At 36.3% G+C, this 19,154-nt stretch overlaps 1 protein-coding gene across 1 annotated transcript in view; it reads left to right on the top strand.

The window, feature by feature from the left end:
• CGNL1 (cingulin like 1) overlaps positions 1-19,154 on the top strand; it is a gene marked incomplete at its 3' end in the record, with an annotated part of 58,025 nt that overhangs the window by 20,357 nt on the left and 18,514 nt on the right. The window contains exons 6-10 of the mRNA XM_080626555.1: positions 430-578; positions 1,106-1,241; positions 3,151-3,363; positions 18,217-18,423; positions 18,743-18,847. Of these exons, the coding sequence (XP_080482681.1) occupies positions 430-578; positions 1,106-1,241; positions 3,151-3,363; positions 18,217-18,423; positions 18,743-18,847 (810 nt within the window). The remainder of the gene's footprint in view (positions 1-429; positions 579-1,105; positions 1,242-3,150; positions 3,364-18,216; positions 18,424-18,742; positions 18,848-19,154) is intronic.

Here is a 19,154-nt window from a genome sequence, read left to right as displayed (position 1 = left end):
GCAAGACAGATGTGGAGTGAGAGACAAACTATATTACTTATGTAGCTGCTGTTTGTTAATTACTGCATTCTTTTTGCAATGCTGAATTTGAAGTAATTAAGTACAGCCATGCTCTGAAGACATGAAGAAAAACAGTTTGGCTTCTTTCAGTTTGCATGTTAACCCTGTCATAAGAACCAGTGTACTTCAAACTGATGAGATAGTACTGAGGAGACTTCACTTCTCACGTTTCTAATAAAAACCAAAAAGCAGTGCTTTGTGTGTGCAAATAAACATTCCAGGCTTTTAATATTCATAGGTTATTAAGCACTTCTACAAGTGAAAAATATAAAAATCTTGCAATGGCTTCTTTCATACAATAAAAAAGAGCCTTTAATTTATTTATGCTTAGTCTGTTATCTTGCTTAACTTTTGGTGTACAAAATTCAGAATCAGCAGAATTCCAAAGAAGAGAGAAATGCCACACAAGCAAGGCTGAAAGATCTTCAGCTGCAACTTGATGAAAGTGTGTGTGAAAAAGAAGCCTTAAAAAAGCAGCTGGAAGAAAGCGAGAAGGAACTCAGGCAGAACCTAGAGGAGTGAGTTAATTTTACAGAAGTTTTTAATTGGAATTCATGCTTTTTCTTAAACCTTTTAGTTTAAAAGTGCCTGTGTCTTTAGGATATGTTAATTGAATCTGACAGTGATGTTTGTTATTGTAGGAAATGTTTCCACTGTTTAGAAGAGGCATGTTTTTAGAATATCTGGAAGGAAGAGAAAGATTGCTGAATTTATAGTTTTCCTCTTAGTGCGAATTCCTTTTTATATTTCATGGTCACAATATATAGTTCAAGACTTTAAAATACGGAAACACTTGATACTTTAGTCAAGCATATAGTACCAGGTTTAAAATAAAATACAGCTTTCCACTTATGTATCTACTGAAGAGTTCTCATTTTTACCCCTCTGACATTTCATTTTTCTGCCTCATTATATCCCATTCGTTTGTGGGGAACATGGGTATACATACTTGTGGGTTTTAGTACTCAAAAATTAGGTATTTCTAATTTCTACAGATTTGTAATTTCTACAAATTAAAATATTTTGTCTGATTTTTCCTGATAAGGTTTTTTCAAGTGAAAATGGAGCAGGAACAACATCAAACTGAGATCAGAGATCTTCAAGACCAGCTCTCCGAGATGCATGATGAACTGGATAATGCAAAACATACTGATGAAGGGGAGAAAGAGGTTCTGATTGAGGTTAGTTATAAAGTACCAGAAGAAGGATGAAAAAATCAGTTGCCTAGAAATTAGGAACTAAGATACAGGTAGAAGAAATACACGTCTTGTTTTTTCCCATTCTGTCAATACAAAACAATATACCATTATTAAGTGACCTAGGAAAGCATGTTATAATAACTATATTAACACTAAAAGGAATACGAAGTGTAAGTACCATTGTTTTCTAGGAGATCAAATAACATAATGATTAAGGGACAGCTAAGTTATTCTCTATTATGAGATAATCATCTTGGTCAGTTTTAACAATTAGATAGGTTTTATTGGTCAGAACAGGGAAGATCAGTTTAAAGAAGGTGTACGTATTAGCAAGGCCAGGTAAGATTCAACTAAGAAAATTAAAAGAAATCACCAAGGTAGTCTCTAAATTTTTAATTCTATTAATGGAATCCAGGGAGAGAAGGGATAGATTCTGGAGAGGAACAAGAGTTTTATGGATTTTCTGTCTCCTGTGAGAGAGCAATTGTTGTTTTAATTTACTGATGATGAAATATCTTGATATTTGATGATGATGATGAAATATTGACATTTGATAAGGGTGTGTAAGAGTATCAGTGTATAATTGCTCAAAAGGAAGGTCAGAATTCAGAATGACCTTAATACTTCATAGTTCCAAAACAGTTAATAGCAGTGCAAACAACTAGCTTAAGAAGTTGAAGCTAAATGATAAAATGCAAACCAAGGAGCAAAAAACATTATTGATCTCAGGAATATTAAATATGCAAGACATGCTGAGTAGAATAACTACCTTGTTTTGTGTAGGTGAGGTTTGATTACTGCAGTTGAAAGTTGTACAGAAGTAGAGGAATGTCTGGAATGATGCTGATAGTGCTGAAAAACGTTGCCTATGAAGAAGGTCTTTAATCTGAATGGAAGAGTGAGGGAAGAGTCAAAAGCACATCTTATAATGTTGCAGTAAAGGAAATAGCAATCAATTTTTCTGTGTTGTGTGGGGATGGAGTAAGAAATGAGAGACTTAGCTGCAGAGATTTAGAATAAGTATTGGAAAACGTTTTCTATCAATATGGATAATAAACAGTGGAATGTGGCAATGTGGACAGTAGTATTCATTGCAAGCTTTAAGGACAGAATAAATGATGCATATCAGGAATAGTTTAGATGTACTGATCCTGCTCCAGTGCAGAGGAAGTTTACATTACTTTTTAAAGTGCAGTTATTCACAGCTTGAGAAATACCGAATTAGGTAATTCTTGAAGATGTGCATTTTCAGTTGTTGCTGTTATCTTATTCTGTGTTTGTATACATGCATGTGTATATTTATTATTCAGATTCACTGATTACCCACTTCCTTCCCAGCAATTTGGACAGGAGAAATGACTTCTAGGGTGAACATGGTGGAAGGGTGCAAAGGCATTGACTAAGTTGGGAAGCGTTTGTTTTGTCTTCAGCACTTGTAGAAGCAACTTTCTTTATGCTTTCCGGTAGAAAAGACAACAAGGAATTACCACTGAGTTAATTTCTCTTGCAGTGTGGGTTAAAAAGGTTTTTCTTTGTTCTTACCAGCTTCTTTGCTACAGAAGGTAGGACTGAGGAAGTTACTAAATTGCAACCCTAGTTTGAATCCTGCTTTATTTACAGACAGTGGAATACACTGTCAAAATATATTCATAGTTTTGCAGCATCAGATATCAGCAGTAGCAAGAACCCAGCTGAACCCAGGACAACCCATGATATGAAACATGAGCTATATGGTATACTTCTAATAATATTAGGGTTTAGAAAATTTTTAGCTTAGTATAAAAGTCACAAAAACAAAAGTTGGCCTTGGGGATCTTACCTGCTTTCCTTCTCTGAAACACAAACAGAACATCCTATTTGTCATGCAATTGTGCTTAATTTTGTTCTTTAGGAGCTGATGCAAATGAAGCAGGATCTGGAAGAAGTATTAATAGCAAAAGATCAACAAGAAGAGATTTTGAGAAAGAGAGAGAGAGAGCTTACCGCTTTAAAAGGAGCACTAAAAGAAGAAGTATCTAGCCATGACATGGAGATGGATAAACTTAAAGAACAACATGATAAAGAATTGCTTGATCTACAGCAGAGCCTGGAGAAAGCAACAGAGGTGAAAATAAGTGCATACAATTAATTTCTACAGGGAAAAGTCATCCCTCTCACAGATATCACAGATACTACTATTCTCTTAACAAAATAAATAGGTAGAGATTTAGGCTAGGAGATGCTTAGCTGCTGAGAGTAAGTTTTATTTCATGCACATATATAATGTTTTGATTGCTTTCCACAGCTGAAGTTGTGGCCCTTTGAGTCTTTATTTGCTGTTTTCTTCATTGCAAGCTTTGAGAGAGAATAGATGGGAGTGTAGTACAGAGGACCGTTTACTTGTCTTGGGTTAAATGGAATCATTGAAACCTTGAGGATGCCCTGAAGAGCACCAGTGTGCTTTGCCAGTGATGCTGTGGAAATTACAGCTTCTAGCAGTTCTTTGCAGCCCTCTATTCTTGCCTTCAGCTCCTTGTGCCACATCCTGTTCCCTGGTTACATTGTCCCTTCTTGTTACTTCAACTAGTCACTACTAGATGTTGGGGTTTTTGTTTGGTTCTGTTTGTGTGGTGATTTGTTTTTTTTTTGCCAGGGTGTTTGGTTTGGTTTTTCATTTGGTTGCTTGGTTTGGTTTGGGTTTTTTGTGCTGGTGGTGTTGGGTGGTTGGGATTTTTTTTGTGTATTCCTTTTCCCTTTTAATTTATTGAGCTTACCCTATTAACTGAATAGTCAAATGAGTACCAGCTCAAGGGAAACAGCAGGGATTGGATGTCTGGAAGGAGACAGGAGGAAAACAGAACTGAAGGAATTGCCTCTTCCAGCATCAGCATGCGGTCTTTGTCGGGGCGAGAATAGCAACAGTTTTCAGAAGTGTATTATCTGTTACTGTTTTCCAAAAGATGTCCTTTGTGAAGACAGCAGCTAGGAATTTATTGAAAGATTTTTTTTGTAAGGGGTCAGTTCTCATAAGATTTTGAGCACTATTTTTACAGTGACAGTTATTTGTGTCTATCCCTCATTTTATTTCTGTCAAATATTTCAGAAAATTTCTACAGGCAAACTGCTTGAGCAATGTAAGTCAAAATTACAGGCCCACTTTTATGCTTAGAAATGTCTGTGCCAATTTCTTTTACCTTCATGTCGTTGCTGTTAAGTGAGTTGCAGTTATCCTACTGCTTGTGGCCAAAAACATAATGTAGAACTGAATTAAAATTAAGCTTGCAACTTGAATGATATGTCCAAAGCTGTATATGCTTTATGAGCAAATAGGAGCATATATGGAAGATGCTGGATAGATACTGTATGACTAAATTCTGATAAAGAGTATTTTTTTGAAGGATCTCTAAAATTTTCTTCAGTGGTTAGAAAAGTTTTTAATACACTGGTTTGTATGTGCAGCCTGGGACTTAAGCTTGTTTGGCTTTGATAAATGTGTTGTTTCTCTTTGTTTACATCATCATGAAGGTATTTGACTCATCTGAGCTGCTTGAACTGAATTAATTTTTTTCTTTGAGAGGAAAGTAGAACATGTAAATTATAATTTTTTCTTATACAGTAATTGTAGTGACAGCTTAACCTCAGTGAACCATCTTTCAAAGTTACTTCATGGTAATTTACCGTATTTCAATTATGGAACTGTAATTACAACTGACAAGAAATGAAAGAGTAGTCTGTTTGGCATAACAATAACAGTCTGGGAAATGGCTCTATGACTGGGTTGCTGTGGCATAGAGATAGTTATAAATAGCATTTATTTACTTGCATGGCATAGTCTGTCTAATAGTAAATTAATAAGATGTTCAAAAGTGAAATTTAATTAATTAATGTTGCTCTAAGCACCAGGTCTTCTCTTCCGATATTACTTAAGTGATTTTTGTTGGTTTTATTTTAAGTAAAACTTCTTATATCATGCTTAATTGGAAGTTCCTTCTTTATTTGTTTTTAATCTCACTGGTATTAGTACCCTTAAGGACTTTTTTGAAGGCCAACATTACCTCTATGACTACTGGCTGAGATTAGTTGTTCAGTTTGATATATCATCTATTAGGCAAGTGTAACTGGGGGAGTTAGATCAGTGATCTGCTGTGATCTTACTTATGATGTTAATTATTGGTTTTATAATTAATCTGGAATACCTAACAGTGTATGTATAAATCATGTTTTATACAATTGAAGCTGCCATTCTGTTGTATTCAATGAGGAAAACAGGTGTGTAAATGCTGTAATAGTGGTTTGATAGAGCAGGATATATCAGAGTCTGTATGCACAAGGTTGTTAGTTCTTACGTTGCTTTTATTATCATCCAAATTGGTACACTGAATAAGGGTGATTTGTGATACCTCTTAGGCCAAAAAGGAAGTTTTTTTCAGGGAGAAAGGAATTAATTTTTGTGTTAAATCAACAGAGTTTTTCAACTGCTGGAGATGTCAGATAGGTTGACAAGTAATGTAGAGCGCATTTAGTCTATGTGATTAGAATGTCACATAGATCTGTTTTGAAGTCACGTTAGAAACATACACAAGGTTATCTGATAATAGAGTGGGGTTATTTGTCATGTGTGATTCTGTTCTCATGCTCACTGATGTGGTAGGTTAGTTTTTTCTGTTCGTTTTCTAGAGATTTTTATATGAAGTCACAGATATTAAGAGTTTTTTTTTGCTACAGTTCATGTTTTTAACTCATTTCTGTGTTATGTCTTATGCTTGTAGTCTCGATGACTGATTTTTCTTAACTTCGTTGGTTGTTTATTAAGAGTGAGATCAGACTGTTCCCATTTAACAATGGTAAAAGTTTTACTTTTCTGTTAACATACTTCTGTGGGGTAGTAATTGCCTTTAATTTAATAATAAATTAAAAAACTAATGTCCTTCTAATTAAACATGGATTTTTCCATAACAGCAAATGCCAGAGCAGTAAGGAATAAGAATCTTTTCCTGCCATTAATATAGTACAAAAAATTTACATTATTTAATCTGACCCAACAGCACAATAGGCCAGAATTGTACTGCTTACCTTACGAGTGCTCTGTTACTGATGTAGATGAAGTAGATGAAGTGCCACTGTTTATTTCCAGTAACATTTGGAAATACCTTTTGGAATGTAATACTGTAGGTAAAAGGTTGTCGCAAATTGCAGCTAGCACTGTCCAAATTCCACTGAAATTTTATCAGCTCAGGAGTGCAGTTGCAGTCTGCCCAGCACTATCAAATTTATGTCTGCCTTGAGAAGCAGTCTGCACAAATGTTGTTCACAAAATGCTGTAATCATCACATTGTGAGGAGGCATATCTAAGCCTGACCTCGACTGATTTATTCAGGGTTCATCATACTTCCGACCTTATCCTCAAGATGATAAAACAGACATTTAGAGTTTAGAAACAGTTTCATTTATCCACACATTTAGGAATTCACTGAAGCTAGTGGTCATATGAGTTTTAACTGACATGTATATGTAAAGCTGTGGTATGACCAAAGAGAAAGACTTTTATCAGAGCAAGTGAAAGCAACAGCAAAAGACAGTGGTTACCTTCTGCATATATTATGAAGTAAAAGTGTACTCCTTTAAAATAAGAAACTAATATAAAATCTTGAGTATTGTAGATGAGAAGCAGCTTTCCTTTTTTTTTGTTTTTCCCCATTATATATATATAATATATATATTACATATATATATAGTGATTTTGTGAATTCAGGTGAGTCTAGCACAGATGTGCAGAGAACTTTGAAATGAAAGTTGCATATTGATTCTTTTTCTACCAAGCGTGATAATATATTTCTTCTTCAAAGCTAATAAAAATCTCCCACATAGAGCAGAAGCTTAACCAAAACTAGCTTAAGCATTGTAGATTATATTGATATAAACTCTGTGTGCCTTTCTTCAGAAATGGCTTGGCAAATATAGTTTAAATGTAAAATTAAGCATAACTAAATTTAGTATATTCTGGGAACCTATTTTAAAATAATGCTCTACAAACACAGAGCAGTGGTTACTTCAGTCACTCAGAGTAAAGCGAAGACATAACTGGTTGCGGAACATCACAGAGACACTGGTACATAAAGGGATAAACAAGCATACTGTATATAACTGTGAAATTGTAAATGTGGAAAAGAACCTAATAGGATCTCAACTAATAAGATGAAATTTGGGGTTATAATAAGTAGCTCTATAAAAACATCTTCTTTATAACAATAAAAGAAACAAATTATATAATAGGAATTGCTTGGGCCCAAGAATATCATTATGCCCTTGTGTACGTACATCCATAACTCATCTGAATCTGCATCCTGAATGCTGTGTCTGAGTCTAGCCCATTCACCTCAAACAAGATACACAACAATTGGAAAAGCGTTAGAGAAGATGAGCCAGGATTTCAAATGCCACTGATGTTTCTTCCTTTGCGTGCCTGAGCAGCCTTTAACATATTGAAATAACACTTTTTCTTTGTTTCAATGGTAGAAGCCAGTTGGTAACTGATCTAAACTGTATACAGAGTCCAAGAACAGTGGAGTGTCTGGTCCAAGTCAATGTCCCCTCTTTCATGACACACTTCCCACCCCCACCCTGCTTTCATTTTCTGCCCTCCCTTACCAGTCCTCTAAACACTGGGTATGTGTTTGACTGATTTCTACTGTGGTCCTACAAGCACAGATGGAGCAGGGGAAAGAAAGGGAGGGTGCACTGACTGAAGTGTAGTGATGGAAGGAAGGCTGCAGGCACTCCTTAAATGGGCACTGTTATTGGAAACATGTATTTTAGAACTGTATATGGAAAATCTAGGAGACAGGTTTGATTTGTTTTTCTTTGAAGTGTCTGTTCTGTGCAAGGAAAGGAATTCATTTGATAATAGTATCGTGCATGTTTTTAGGCACCCATTAAATGAAATACCAAACACGTTATGGAATATTAGCTGTGTTGTTAACAAGAATAATAAACATGCCTCTAAAGCACACTGAAGATGTAACTTGGTGACTTTGCCTTTAGTGCTAAAGCAAGCTTTTTAAGTTCCAGCTCGTCTGGTCTTTCATTTCCGTGCAATTTACTTCTGCATGTATTTAGTGGGGATGTGTGTGTTTGGATGCAGACAGTACCATGAAACTACAACTGAGTGGTTTTCATATTGTATGTAGAGTCTGGAAAGCCTCTTAGCAAAACTGCCATGCAAAGTTCTGTTTGAGTTGGATTGGACCACATCTAAACAAACAAAAAATCTGTTTTCTCATTTGACAGTTGTGAACCTTAAGGCAGGACTGTTGCAGTTAGCCTGCGTTGGGAAGGAGGGTTGAGGTTTTGTGAGGTTTTTTGTTTGTTGTTTTCTGAAAGTTGGCAAGAGCCAGTGCAGTCAGATACTTCTTTAATAGCATCAGGAGGATCTCTAATGCTGTCAGCAGGTGACAGTATCTGTATGTTCGGGTGGTTTGTCCTATGACAGTATGTATTTGTGTATGTGTGTGAAGTACTAGACTGTGTAAGTCCATGCAGTAGGATGCAATGTGAACACAGAACTAGTTAATATTTTACTCTAATATTTGCAACAACTTCTGACCTTGAAAATTCTGTTAGTATAAGCCAGTCTGAGTATGTCATGATATGTATCTAGGAACGTAATATTGACTTTGGTATAGCTGCTACTGGAGGTTAATGCTTTCCTGGCTGTGGATTTTGTAACTGTGTAAATGAATACTGGGTCATGCCTATACTGGAGAGAAAGAAAAAGAAAAAAGGGGGGATGCATTCTCAATTTTAAAATGTGGGCATTTAAATCTTTCATTATATCTCATAAAGTAAAACCTGGAGTAGTTCTGGAAATAATATTAAGGATATAATACCATTTTGATTAGTGAAAATGGCCTTGCAAGAGAACAGGTCTTGCCTCTAAACAGTCACAAGAGAATAATTTTTAACCAGTTAATAGAATGGCTCTAGCTGAAATGGAAGGAAAGACAGCCTCCCTTGCTTGTAAGTTTGTGCAGTTGCTTACTGAATAATCTCTTGACATACAGTTGAGAATTCAAGTAGGTTGCAGTGTACCTCACTGAGACACGAAAACACATTGACCCCTTTAATAGGTAACTAATAATAGTTAACTTCCAAAGGCATAGCCGTATGTTAAAGTAGGCTAGGCCTCATTTTGAGATCATGGGAGAATTAATATAATCAGTGTAAGGTGGAAAAGCAGTAAGTAAAGCTGTTTAGTCTCTTTTCCAGAAGCTTGGGTTTTTTTAGGGGGGAAGAGGGAGTCCTGTGGGGTTGATAGCTTTGCTTTCAGGGAGTTTTCTCATTCCTTTTTTCAAACTATTTTTTATTAGATTTTTTTTTTTATCCATGCTATGCAGTGTTACAGTGTTATTCATCCCAGGACCTCAACTGCTTTAAGAAACAGTATCTGAGGTTAGAAGAATTGCCTAAAGGTACGCAGTGGGGAGAAATACCGGAACTACAAACAGTACAAATAGAAATAGACCTGTTATTTGCATTCATGAGCTTTAAAAACTAGATGACTATACCTGAATAATACTGATTTCAGAAGCTGTCTTCACTGAAGAGCAAATAAGGATTACAATTAAAGGGCTGTCCCTATGTTGAGACTCATTATATTTGTCTTTTTTTCTTTCGGTGTCAGTCTTTGGATGTGGGTTGGGTTTGGTTTTTTCTTTCTTTGGAAATCACCTGCATGTTAGGTAGGGAAATCAATGTCTAGTTGTTTTAGTTAATCTTGATTTGTGTATACACAAAAAAGGAAGAGTTAAAAACAATAGAAATGGATTTGGTATCTCCACCACTGGTAACTTCTCAGGGTCATCTAAGGGGAGCTAGGTAGATCTGAATCCCTGAAGCCACATGAAGCTTTTTACATGTAGCTCAAGAAGTTAAACAACTAATCCAGCATCAACCTAAAAACGTGGCTTAGAGAATTTAGAGTTGGTTTCAGCAGACAGTATCTTCCATGATTCCTTAGGTGTTCCACACCAGGGACAGAATGAAGTGAGAAGCCACACCATTCTCTTTATTCTTAAGAAAGTTTCAGAGGATTTTTGTGTCATTTACTTTGATTCCACAAGTGTGTATATGGGAAGAAAATTTGAAAGTCTGTTACTTCCAGTAAAAAAACTTCTGTTTGTGCTCTAGCTCATTTTGAATGGAGATTTACTCCTTAGATTTGTACATCAAGTATGGCAGTTAAAGAACAGTTAATTGGTTGAACTCAGTTTTACTTGATTCTGAAGGGAAATGTAAAAGTTTTCAGAAAGATTTGCTGAGTTGTGCCTAAGAAACTTTGAATCTAGCTGAAATGTAACAATTGTAATAAGCTGTAAACAAGATACTTAGCTTCCGCTCATTTTACCTCTTCCTGTATTTTGTAAAAGGACTCTGAAAGTCCCATTCTGTGCAGTCACTGCCAAAAGGGAATTTCACCAGCTGAAACACTGAAGTCAGCCAAGACCATTTTTTAATGATCAGTTACACAACCACTCTCATGTCTTTGCCAGTGTTGAGGGTGTGGTAAAAAAAAAAAAAAAAGGTGTGGAGCTACAGAACATTTTCTGCATTCCTGTCCAAGAGATTTTTTGCTGTATTCAGGTTGAAGTAGAATATTTCATTTGCATCTCAAGGTCCATGTTTGTGTGTTCTGTCCAGTTTCTCTGGGTTTACACAATAATAAGTGGTGGTAACGATTTTATATGCCTTTTATACTGAGTTTCATGTCCAGTTCCTTAAATCTGTTTACTGCTTGCATCAAAGTTGAGAGCAGAATAGTATACAAATGTATTTGCTTTGCCAAGATTACTGTAACACAGGAGTTGGAACAACATTTATTGCTTTATTTAGACTTGGCCTTGACTAATTTAATATATTTTAAATTATTTTTGGACTATAAATCTGTATACAAGGACACAAACCTAAATTTCATTAAATTCACTTTTTGTTAGGTAAAACACCTGAAAGGAGCAGGATGAGAACTAGGGAATTGAATTTTGCTGCTGAATTTTCCTTATGGAGAGTGACCTCCTTTGGCCCGAAGCTGAAAAATATATGCTGCAGCTGTGACTATGTGGGGTCAGATAAGCAGACCTATAATAGGTAAAACTTTATAAATTAGGTGTACATACCAAATCAAATAGTACACTCATATATGTGATGCATTTTCTCATCATCTTCTCATTCATCTGTTACAAGTTAAAAGTAGTTTTGTACTCACTTAAACACGTTAGAATTTTGATTCTTGAATGCTGATCAGTGTTTCCAGGCTTTGATGTGTTCCTGCACTCAGTACATACTATTAAAAACTTCTTGTGAGTAAAGAATTACATGGAATATTTCACAAACTTTAGTTCTTTTTCTCAGCACAGCTGCAAGCTGATAAGTAATGTTATTCCCTGTATTAAGTATAGGAAAGTGAAAGGCAGACAGATTACTGTCAAAAGGATCCATTAGTTGTGCATGTTCAAACAGAGGGGACAGGGTTAACATAATGTTAACCATTGCATAGTCCTTTCCATTGTATAGTCCTGTAGTACATTCAGGGTACAGTTTTTTCTGACTTCAGTTGCAACTGTGCACTTAAAAGTTTGGAAGCCAAACCCAAGTGTTTCAAATCAACCACCAAGGAAACTACAGAGCATGCAGTTATTGATCCCCTCTGGAAAGTTTTGGTTGAGTGACTTGCCTCAGGAGCTCTTTGTCAGAGACAATAATAGACTCCAGATTCTCTAGGGCTGTATTTGGGCACCTTAGCTGTGAAACTATCCTTTCTCTTTCTGCCTTGCTCATTTCTGCAGCAACAGCCTCTTTCCCTGTAAACTCTTGACTTGTTCTCAAACTGATGGACTAATCCTTTCAGTTTCAGAATTGAAATGTGTGAGAACTATAAGAAAATGTCAGTGGTTATTGGCTACCATAGATTATTTTCCTCCATATATGATCTCTTTTTTTTCCTGGTCAGAAACCGACTTTTTTGCAGTAGACCTTTCTTTTAGGATTTGATAACTTGTTGGTGGTTTTTTTCTTCATGATGGTTTGAGCCTACTGCTGCACTAATAAGTAAACCTAAGGCCAGGTTGGACAGAGCCTTGGACAACATGGTGTAGTGTGAGGTGTCCCTGCCCATGGCAGGGGAGTTGGAACTAGATGATCTTAAGGTCCTTTCCAACCCTAACTATTCTATGATTCTATGTGCGCTACGGTACAATGACAGTATCAGAATGTAGAAACTTATCTTCAGGCAGTCACGGAGGGCCTTGTGTTGTGGGACCTCATCATTACAGCTGTTTTCTTTCTTCTAGAAAGGCTTCTTTTACCCCCCAGCCCCCCTGTTTGGTTTTCAGTTTGGGTTTTTTTTTTTTTTTTTGATTGATTTTTGTGGGGTTTTTTGTTTTGTTAGGGTTTTTTTTTTTTAGAAATTTGTGAATTTCTTTTACCCGATCTCTGTAGCTTAAGCCTGCTGATAAGGCAGATGATAAAATTTGAGAAGCATAATAAAATATTTCATGTAATCAAAAATAATGGGAAGAAGGTATCAGTAAGTTTAAGAAGTCTGCAAGGATGTGGGTATTAAGAGGAAGGTATTTTTCTTTCAGAGACTGAAGAGATGGAAATCTGAGTATGAAACAGGCTAAATGTAGGGAATAGAAGGCACTGATTGCCCTGGAAAATGGTGTGATGACAAACAGATTGAAAGGAAAAGACAAAGCAAATGCAGGCAAACAAACATAACAGGGAAATTGCTATAGGGTTTTTACTTTACATAAATATAATTCCATAATATAGCAAAAAAAGTTATATTCATGCATACTGCCACAACTAGGAAGTGGGAGTAAAAAGAAATAAGCATGTTTTATATATCATAGGGAAGAAACTACAGTTTTGGATTTGAGATTTGTTAATTTTAATATCCAGAGAGTCCACTTCAGTGCTTGATATAAATTTATTTTTTTTTTCCTTCTCACCATTTGTGTGTGTGTGTGTATTTTCATTGCTGGTTTGGTTTGTGTGTTGTGGTTTTGATTTTTTGCTTTTGGTGGTTGTTTTTTTGTTGGGTTGTGTTGGGTTTTTGTATGACAAATACGTGTGAATATACAGTATTTCATTTTAGAGTTTTCTTCAAGAATCTTGCTTAACCAGTTTTGTCTGTTACATGCTTTTATGTGTGTATGTACATCATCTAATTTCAACTCTGAAGAGGCTGATCCACAATTCTGTGAACTAAAGATGTTATGCTAGCAACATGTTTGTTAATGTTTCATATTCAATTTAAATCATTACTTTGTGACCTTTACCTAGTTCTGTTACTGTGGGTTAAATTTATATAAACTTAGTTAAAACTATTGCCAAACCTTCACCAATACCCCCAAATGTAGCAATGCAAAGGATTTATGAATGGGTACCAGCAGGAGTCATTAATTGATGTGGTGTCATTAAGCCTTAAGGACCTTTTGTTAACTCACTGTTTACATGCAGCACCATTACAAGTAAGTCATGTGTGGACTGAAGGATATGGATCCACAGCACAATCTGTACGTGTGAGTTCTCCTTGTCTGGCTGTTTTCCTCATTTGTACTTACTACCCCTACAGTGTTCAGTGAACATTCTGTTTTCATCTTCATCACTCTAACCCACTCTAATTCAATGCTTTTGCAAACAGCTTTCAGCTCCTTTTTTGAATGTGTGAGCCAGTTACTGAATTTTAAATGAAAGCTGTGCCTTCTTGCTCATGTAGACAGAACTAAAGAGAATAGGATTACTGCTGGCTGTTAGCAAATACCATCTGTTGTGCAGTTTAAACTGCCTGTGCTGTTGCCACTTTCAGTTTTAGCCTATGAGGTGCAATAGTTGGCATTCAAAATATATCGGTATACATAGTAATTTCTTTGTAATTTCAGTGCATTGGGTTTCATATCCTCTACTGGCATGTTTTATTATGCAGAATATAGTCAGCCATCTCTAACGACAGAGTGGTAAATTTAGCGTATGGTCTCTACGTGAGTAATACTGCCTTCTAGTTGCTGGGGTTGGTTGAGTACACTGCTTGTGTAAGTGGGGTTCCATAGTCAAAACGCGCAACAATCTATTTCTGCTTCAGCAGTGTATGATTTAATAGCTGCTGGCCTGAACCTTACATAACTGTTCAATATATGGATAGGGATCCCTCTCCACTGGGTTCTCTCCTGATGGTGTTGCTACAGGGGTTTCTGCCAGAACTACATTTCAGTGCTTGTTTCCTTTGCATATCCTTTCTAATGATACCTGTCATGTTCACCTGTCTTCCCAAGAGAAGAGCTGGAGGGGAGGTAGAAGGTGACATAGGGTGCCAGATAAGGCTAACAGGGAGAATATGAGAAAGGAAGAGACGTGGCGTTGTTTGATGCTCTGACTTTCTGTTGCAATATGCTATGGGAGATGACGTGTATTGCCAAAAGCTATTCTAATCCAGAAGCTTCATTTGTGCCAGTGAAGAGCTCTGCATGCAGTTCTCATTACAGTGAGGATAAATGAATATAGGATAGGTTGTTTTTTTTCTATCTAAACCCAGCTGTGTAATTTGACTGTTGTGGAGAAGTGATGCTGTGTGTACATTTTCTGCTCAAAGAACATCTAAATTGTATTTTATGTGGCTTGACTGTTTAAATTTCATTGTCAAATTGAAGATACTAATGTATTGTTTTTTCTAATATCATCCTGAATGATATCCTGAAGGTGATCTTCCATGCCTTATGTGTATAATACAATCGTGTATGATAAACTGATAGGATAAATACTCCTGTATTTCTTCTCAGTCTTACCTGAAACAAGTTGAAAGCATACTGAAACAATAGTGCACAGTGTAACGTGCACTGTGAAGAAAATTTGTTCTACTCTCTCTAGAAGATAATGTAAGAAAAATGGTCACTTTCCAGCTAAAATACAGTAGAGCTCCCATATATATTGAGAGGTTTCCTACCATTTTGAAAAAGTGTGTGTGAGTGTATATGTTTATTGTTGGTACTTTTAAAGACTCATGCCTTCCAGGTTAAAGAAAGGAATTTTGTACTTAATGTGTTAGAGAATTTGTTTGGGAACAGTTCATCCATGTGAAGGTATAACCCTTGTAATGATGCCAAGGTCATTAGCGACCTGTGGAGATCTGCTGGTTAAGTGATGGTAACTCAAGCATCTGGAACTTGGGGCAGATTTTACTTATATACCCAATTTTTTCCCAAGATTTTAAATCAGGTTAACCAAGCTAATACTTGCAGCTTGCTCTTTATACTTATCTACCTTTTATGTCTGTTCATCTAGCATCTTGCTAACTTACTGAAATACATAGTGAAAAAGGAGATAGAATACCAGTTGAGTTTAATTTTAGTGGCCGGAAAAGTATCCTACGATACGTATAGAATAAGGCAGGCTGGAGCAGGTCTCCAGATGTGACTGCATCAGTGGAGGCTGAACTTAATTTTGAACCTGTTAGGTTAAATACATATATATATACGTGTGTATTTATGTGTGTATTTAAGTATGTAGATCTGGAGGTTTTGTTTGGTTGTTTGCTTTTGTGTGTGTGTGCATGTGCTTCTAAGTAAATAGTACTTCCTGTATTGGGAAAGGGAAGCAAACTGTGGCAGATGAGGTGGTGGAATCTTCAGGTGTGGTGTGGGCCTGCTTCAGTCCTCTCTTTCTGTGCAGCTCTGTGTAGGCAGTTGGATGAAAAAGAACAGACAAATCAACATTCCTTTCCCTGAACTCCCCAGCACGCCTCAGCTGCTTTCACTCAGCTCCAGAAAGGGGAAATGAGACTAAAAGGAGCCACTGGTGGAATGCTTGCTAATTAGTAAAACTTTGCTGTATGCAAAAAGCAAAAATTAAAGGAATATATAAATTTTATTGAAATTTCAATATGTGAGAACTTAAAGCAACTAAAAGGATTTATTTCAGAGCTTTCAACTAGTCAGGTGCTTTAAAGAACATGTTTTTTCAGTATTTTCAAAAGACCAGAACTTGTCAGCCTGCTTATGCTGCCAGTTTTTGTCTAATAAGTTCATTGACCCTGTAGACAGTCTGAGCGTTTTCAGAGTTACCGCTTTATCAAACTAATTTGCATTATTTTAAAGCTGTTGCTTGCTGGAAAACAATCTAGTGCGGGTGCACTTTGTAAACACTCCTTTATATAACTTTGCTTATTCTTTTTGGAGGCGGGGAGGGGAAAATATCAAAAATAGTATAACTGAAGTTATTTTTGTGCATTCATAAAAATATTTCACAAAATAGGTTTTTACCAAACTACTCTGTATGATTTCTTTTGTTTTCATCCAGATAAACACAAATTCATATGTGAAAATGTTAAGCCTCAGTAATTAACGTGCAATTACCTATTGTCACCAGATAATGTAGATGCAAAAAATGGATACAAAATAAATTTAAAAAGGATTAGAGAAATTAATGGATGATACATTCATGGAGGAAAAACAATGAAGCGGGGAGTGTATAATGAGGAAAGGCTCACCCTGTAACAGTTCTTCTTTATGTCCATAATCTATAGCCATTGGAGAGATTCTCATATCTGGTGTTCTTACTGTTGTTTAGGGTCTTAATGTAGAAGGCAGTGGGTCTGTACATTACAACCAGGTCTTTGTAGAGTATTGGTTTCTATCAGACCTGAATGCCTGAGAGCAAGAATGAAAAATTGTATCTTGGTTTCTTTTTATGTTCTTCGGAGGGAATTCTGGCTGACAAGTAAATGAAGAGCAAAGAATAAATCTTCCCCGCTCTTTACTCCGGAATGAAATGTTTACAAGTACATTCGTGGTTTGTGTTACAGTATAACAGGATAGATAGTGTAACAATATAGAGACATAGTTTCCACAGTAAGTGGTAGGGTGTTTCAGAGACAGTAAGTGGTGAGATCAAAGGGGTGGTTAGATCTCAAAAGGTACATGCTGCAGCTAGTTGCTCTGCAAAAAAAAAAAAAACCAACAAAAATCTGTCAGCACATGTGATAAGTTGTGGTGAGTGGTTTATTGTCCATTCTCTGTGTGTTGTGCATTGATTCGAGTTTCTGAAAAAATAGAAAGGGTACTTTTGAATACAAGTTGAACTAGTGGCTAAACTCCTTCCATCCTCAGGCAGTTACTGAAAACCAAGCAGAAGTCCCAGTTAAGTACAGCCCCAAGTATGGGCTGTATTATGTGCAGGAAGAGCTGCACCGATACCACTGTAAGGTACTTTCAGTCTCTATTGCTTGTTCATGCCTGCTCACAGTCTGCTTTTCTGGGCTCGTACAGCACTTTGTGGGACTGTGTTTTGAAATTGATTGGGGGTTTGGAGCTTTTTTTGCTAGTAACACTTCCCCTACAAACCCCTCATTTTTTAAGTGTCAAGTTATCTTTATATTTATCTCTCTGTGTATGTATTACAGTTGATCCTGTTCCCTAGGTTGGTTTACTTTGCAGCCCCACAAAAGTTTCGTGGATGTAGAATGTTGGGTGTTAGTGCTTGAAAAAAGCAGTGGGGCAAGACTGCCTGGATTTTGTGTTGCTATAGAAGGCATTCTTCATCAATATGTTCTTCCTTAAAGGTCCATATGGCTTTTGATGTCAAGTTTTTTAGATTACTTGAAATTACCTAACAGTAGGATTTGGTAATGAAAATATTTTAGGGCAATAAGAGAAAGATGTTAAGGTGAAAATATGTGATGGCAGGCATAAGACTGTTGAGGTGTTGTGTGTGACTTTAGCACATAGGTATGCCTGAGGAAAAAAAAATGCTCATTTTGTGTTATTTCGCAGTAATATGAACAAGAAAAATACATGTTTGTAATGAATACAGATTTTAAGTTTAATTTGTTGTTGACATTTTAATAATGTTTTATCTTAGCTGTATTTGCTGTGACACCATATGAAATTTCTGGGGTTTTTTTAAGCATGATATAATTTGTTTTCCCCAGAGTGCTGCTGTCCTTGCCAGTGAAAGAAATGCTGCACAAGAGGCACGAAATAGTATAGAAAATCAAGTCAAAGAGCTGACTGAAGAAAATGAAAAGTTGAAGAGAACAGTTGATGAGCTAGAGATTAAAACTGAAGAGTTGCACAAGCAAATCAATAGTATGAAAGGAGAAGAAAATTTAATGAAGGAAAAAATAAAGAGATATGAGGTAAGTTAGAAAACCAGCCCCTTGAGTAGTCTCCTTCCTGTTTGAAAAGGTTACATTGTAGAACAAAATCTGACAAAGGATGGGCAATGTCATTGGGAAGACATCACAAAACCAGCAGGTTGTCAAGAAGCAGGATGCAGTTTGATGACATGTATAGGAATGTATAGGACTTTCACACTGAAAACCAGTGCAAAAGTCACAGCTTGGAACTGGGGAGATCAGTGGTAGGCCAGAATTTAATATACTTTATAACTCAGTTTACTGGTCAGATTAAAGGCCTTGCCACTATTTCTAAATGTATCAAGTCATATCATTGCAGGAAGAGAAGCAACAATTAGAAGAAACATTGAAACATGCTGAAAAGGAGGCAAAGGAACTGGTAGTGTTAAAAGGGTCTTTGGAAAGCCAACTGGAAGATATGCAGGTAAGAACAAGAGCATTTTGCAATATTTAAAGTTTAATTTTTCTACTTGTTTACCTGAGTCGCTATTGCTTTCTGCAGTGTAACATCTCATTCTTTTTGAAGCACACTGTTTTAAAGTCCAGAGCTCACTGCAATGTTCAGATGTTTCCTTGAAAGCATAAAAGCACAGGATCATAGAATAGTTAGGGTTGGAAAGGACATTAAGATTGTCTAGTTCCAACCCTTCTGCCATGGGAAGAGACACACACACAAAAAAAGCAGATCATCATCTAATTTAAATTCTTACCTTGACAAAGTATTTTTCTTT

This window comes from Psittacula echo (genome assembly GCF_963264785.1).
Source record: "Psittacula echo genome assembly, chromosome: 10".
In the NCBI taxonomy this organism is placed as follows: Eukaryota; Metazoa; Chordata; class Aves; order Psittaciformes; family Psittacidae; genus Psittacula; species Psittacula echo.
Note: the sequence above shows the minus strand (reverse complement) of the source record. Positions and strands in the feature narration are given on the sequence as shown.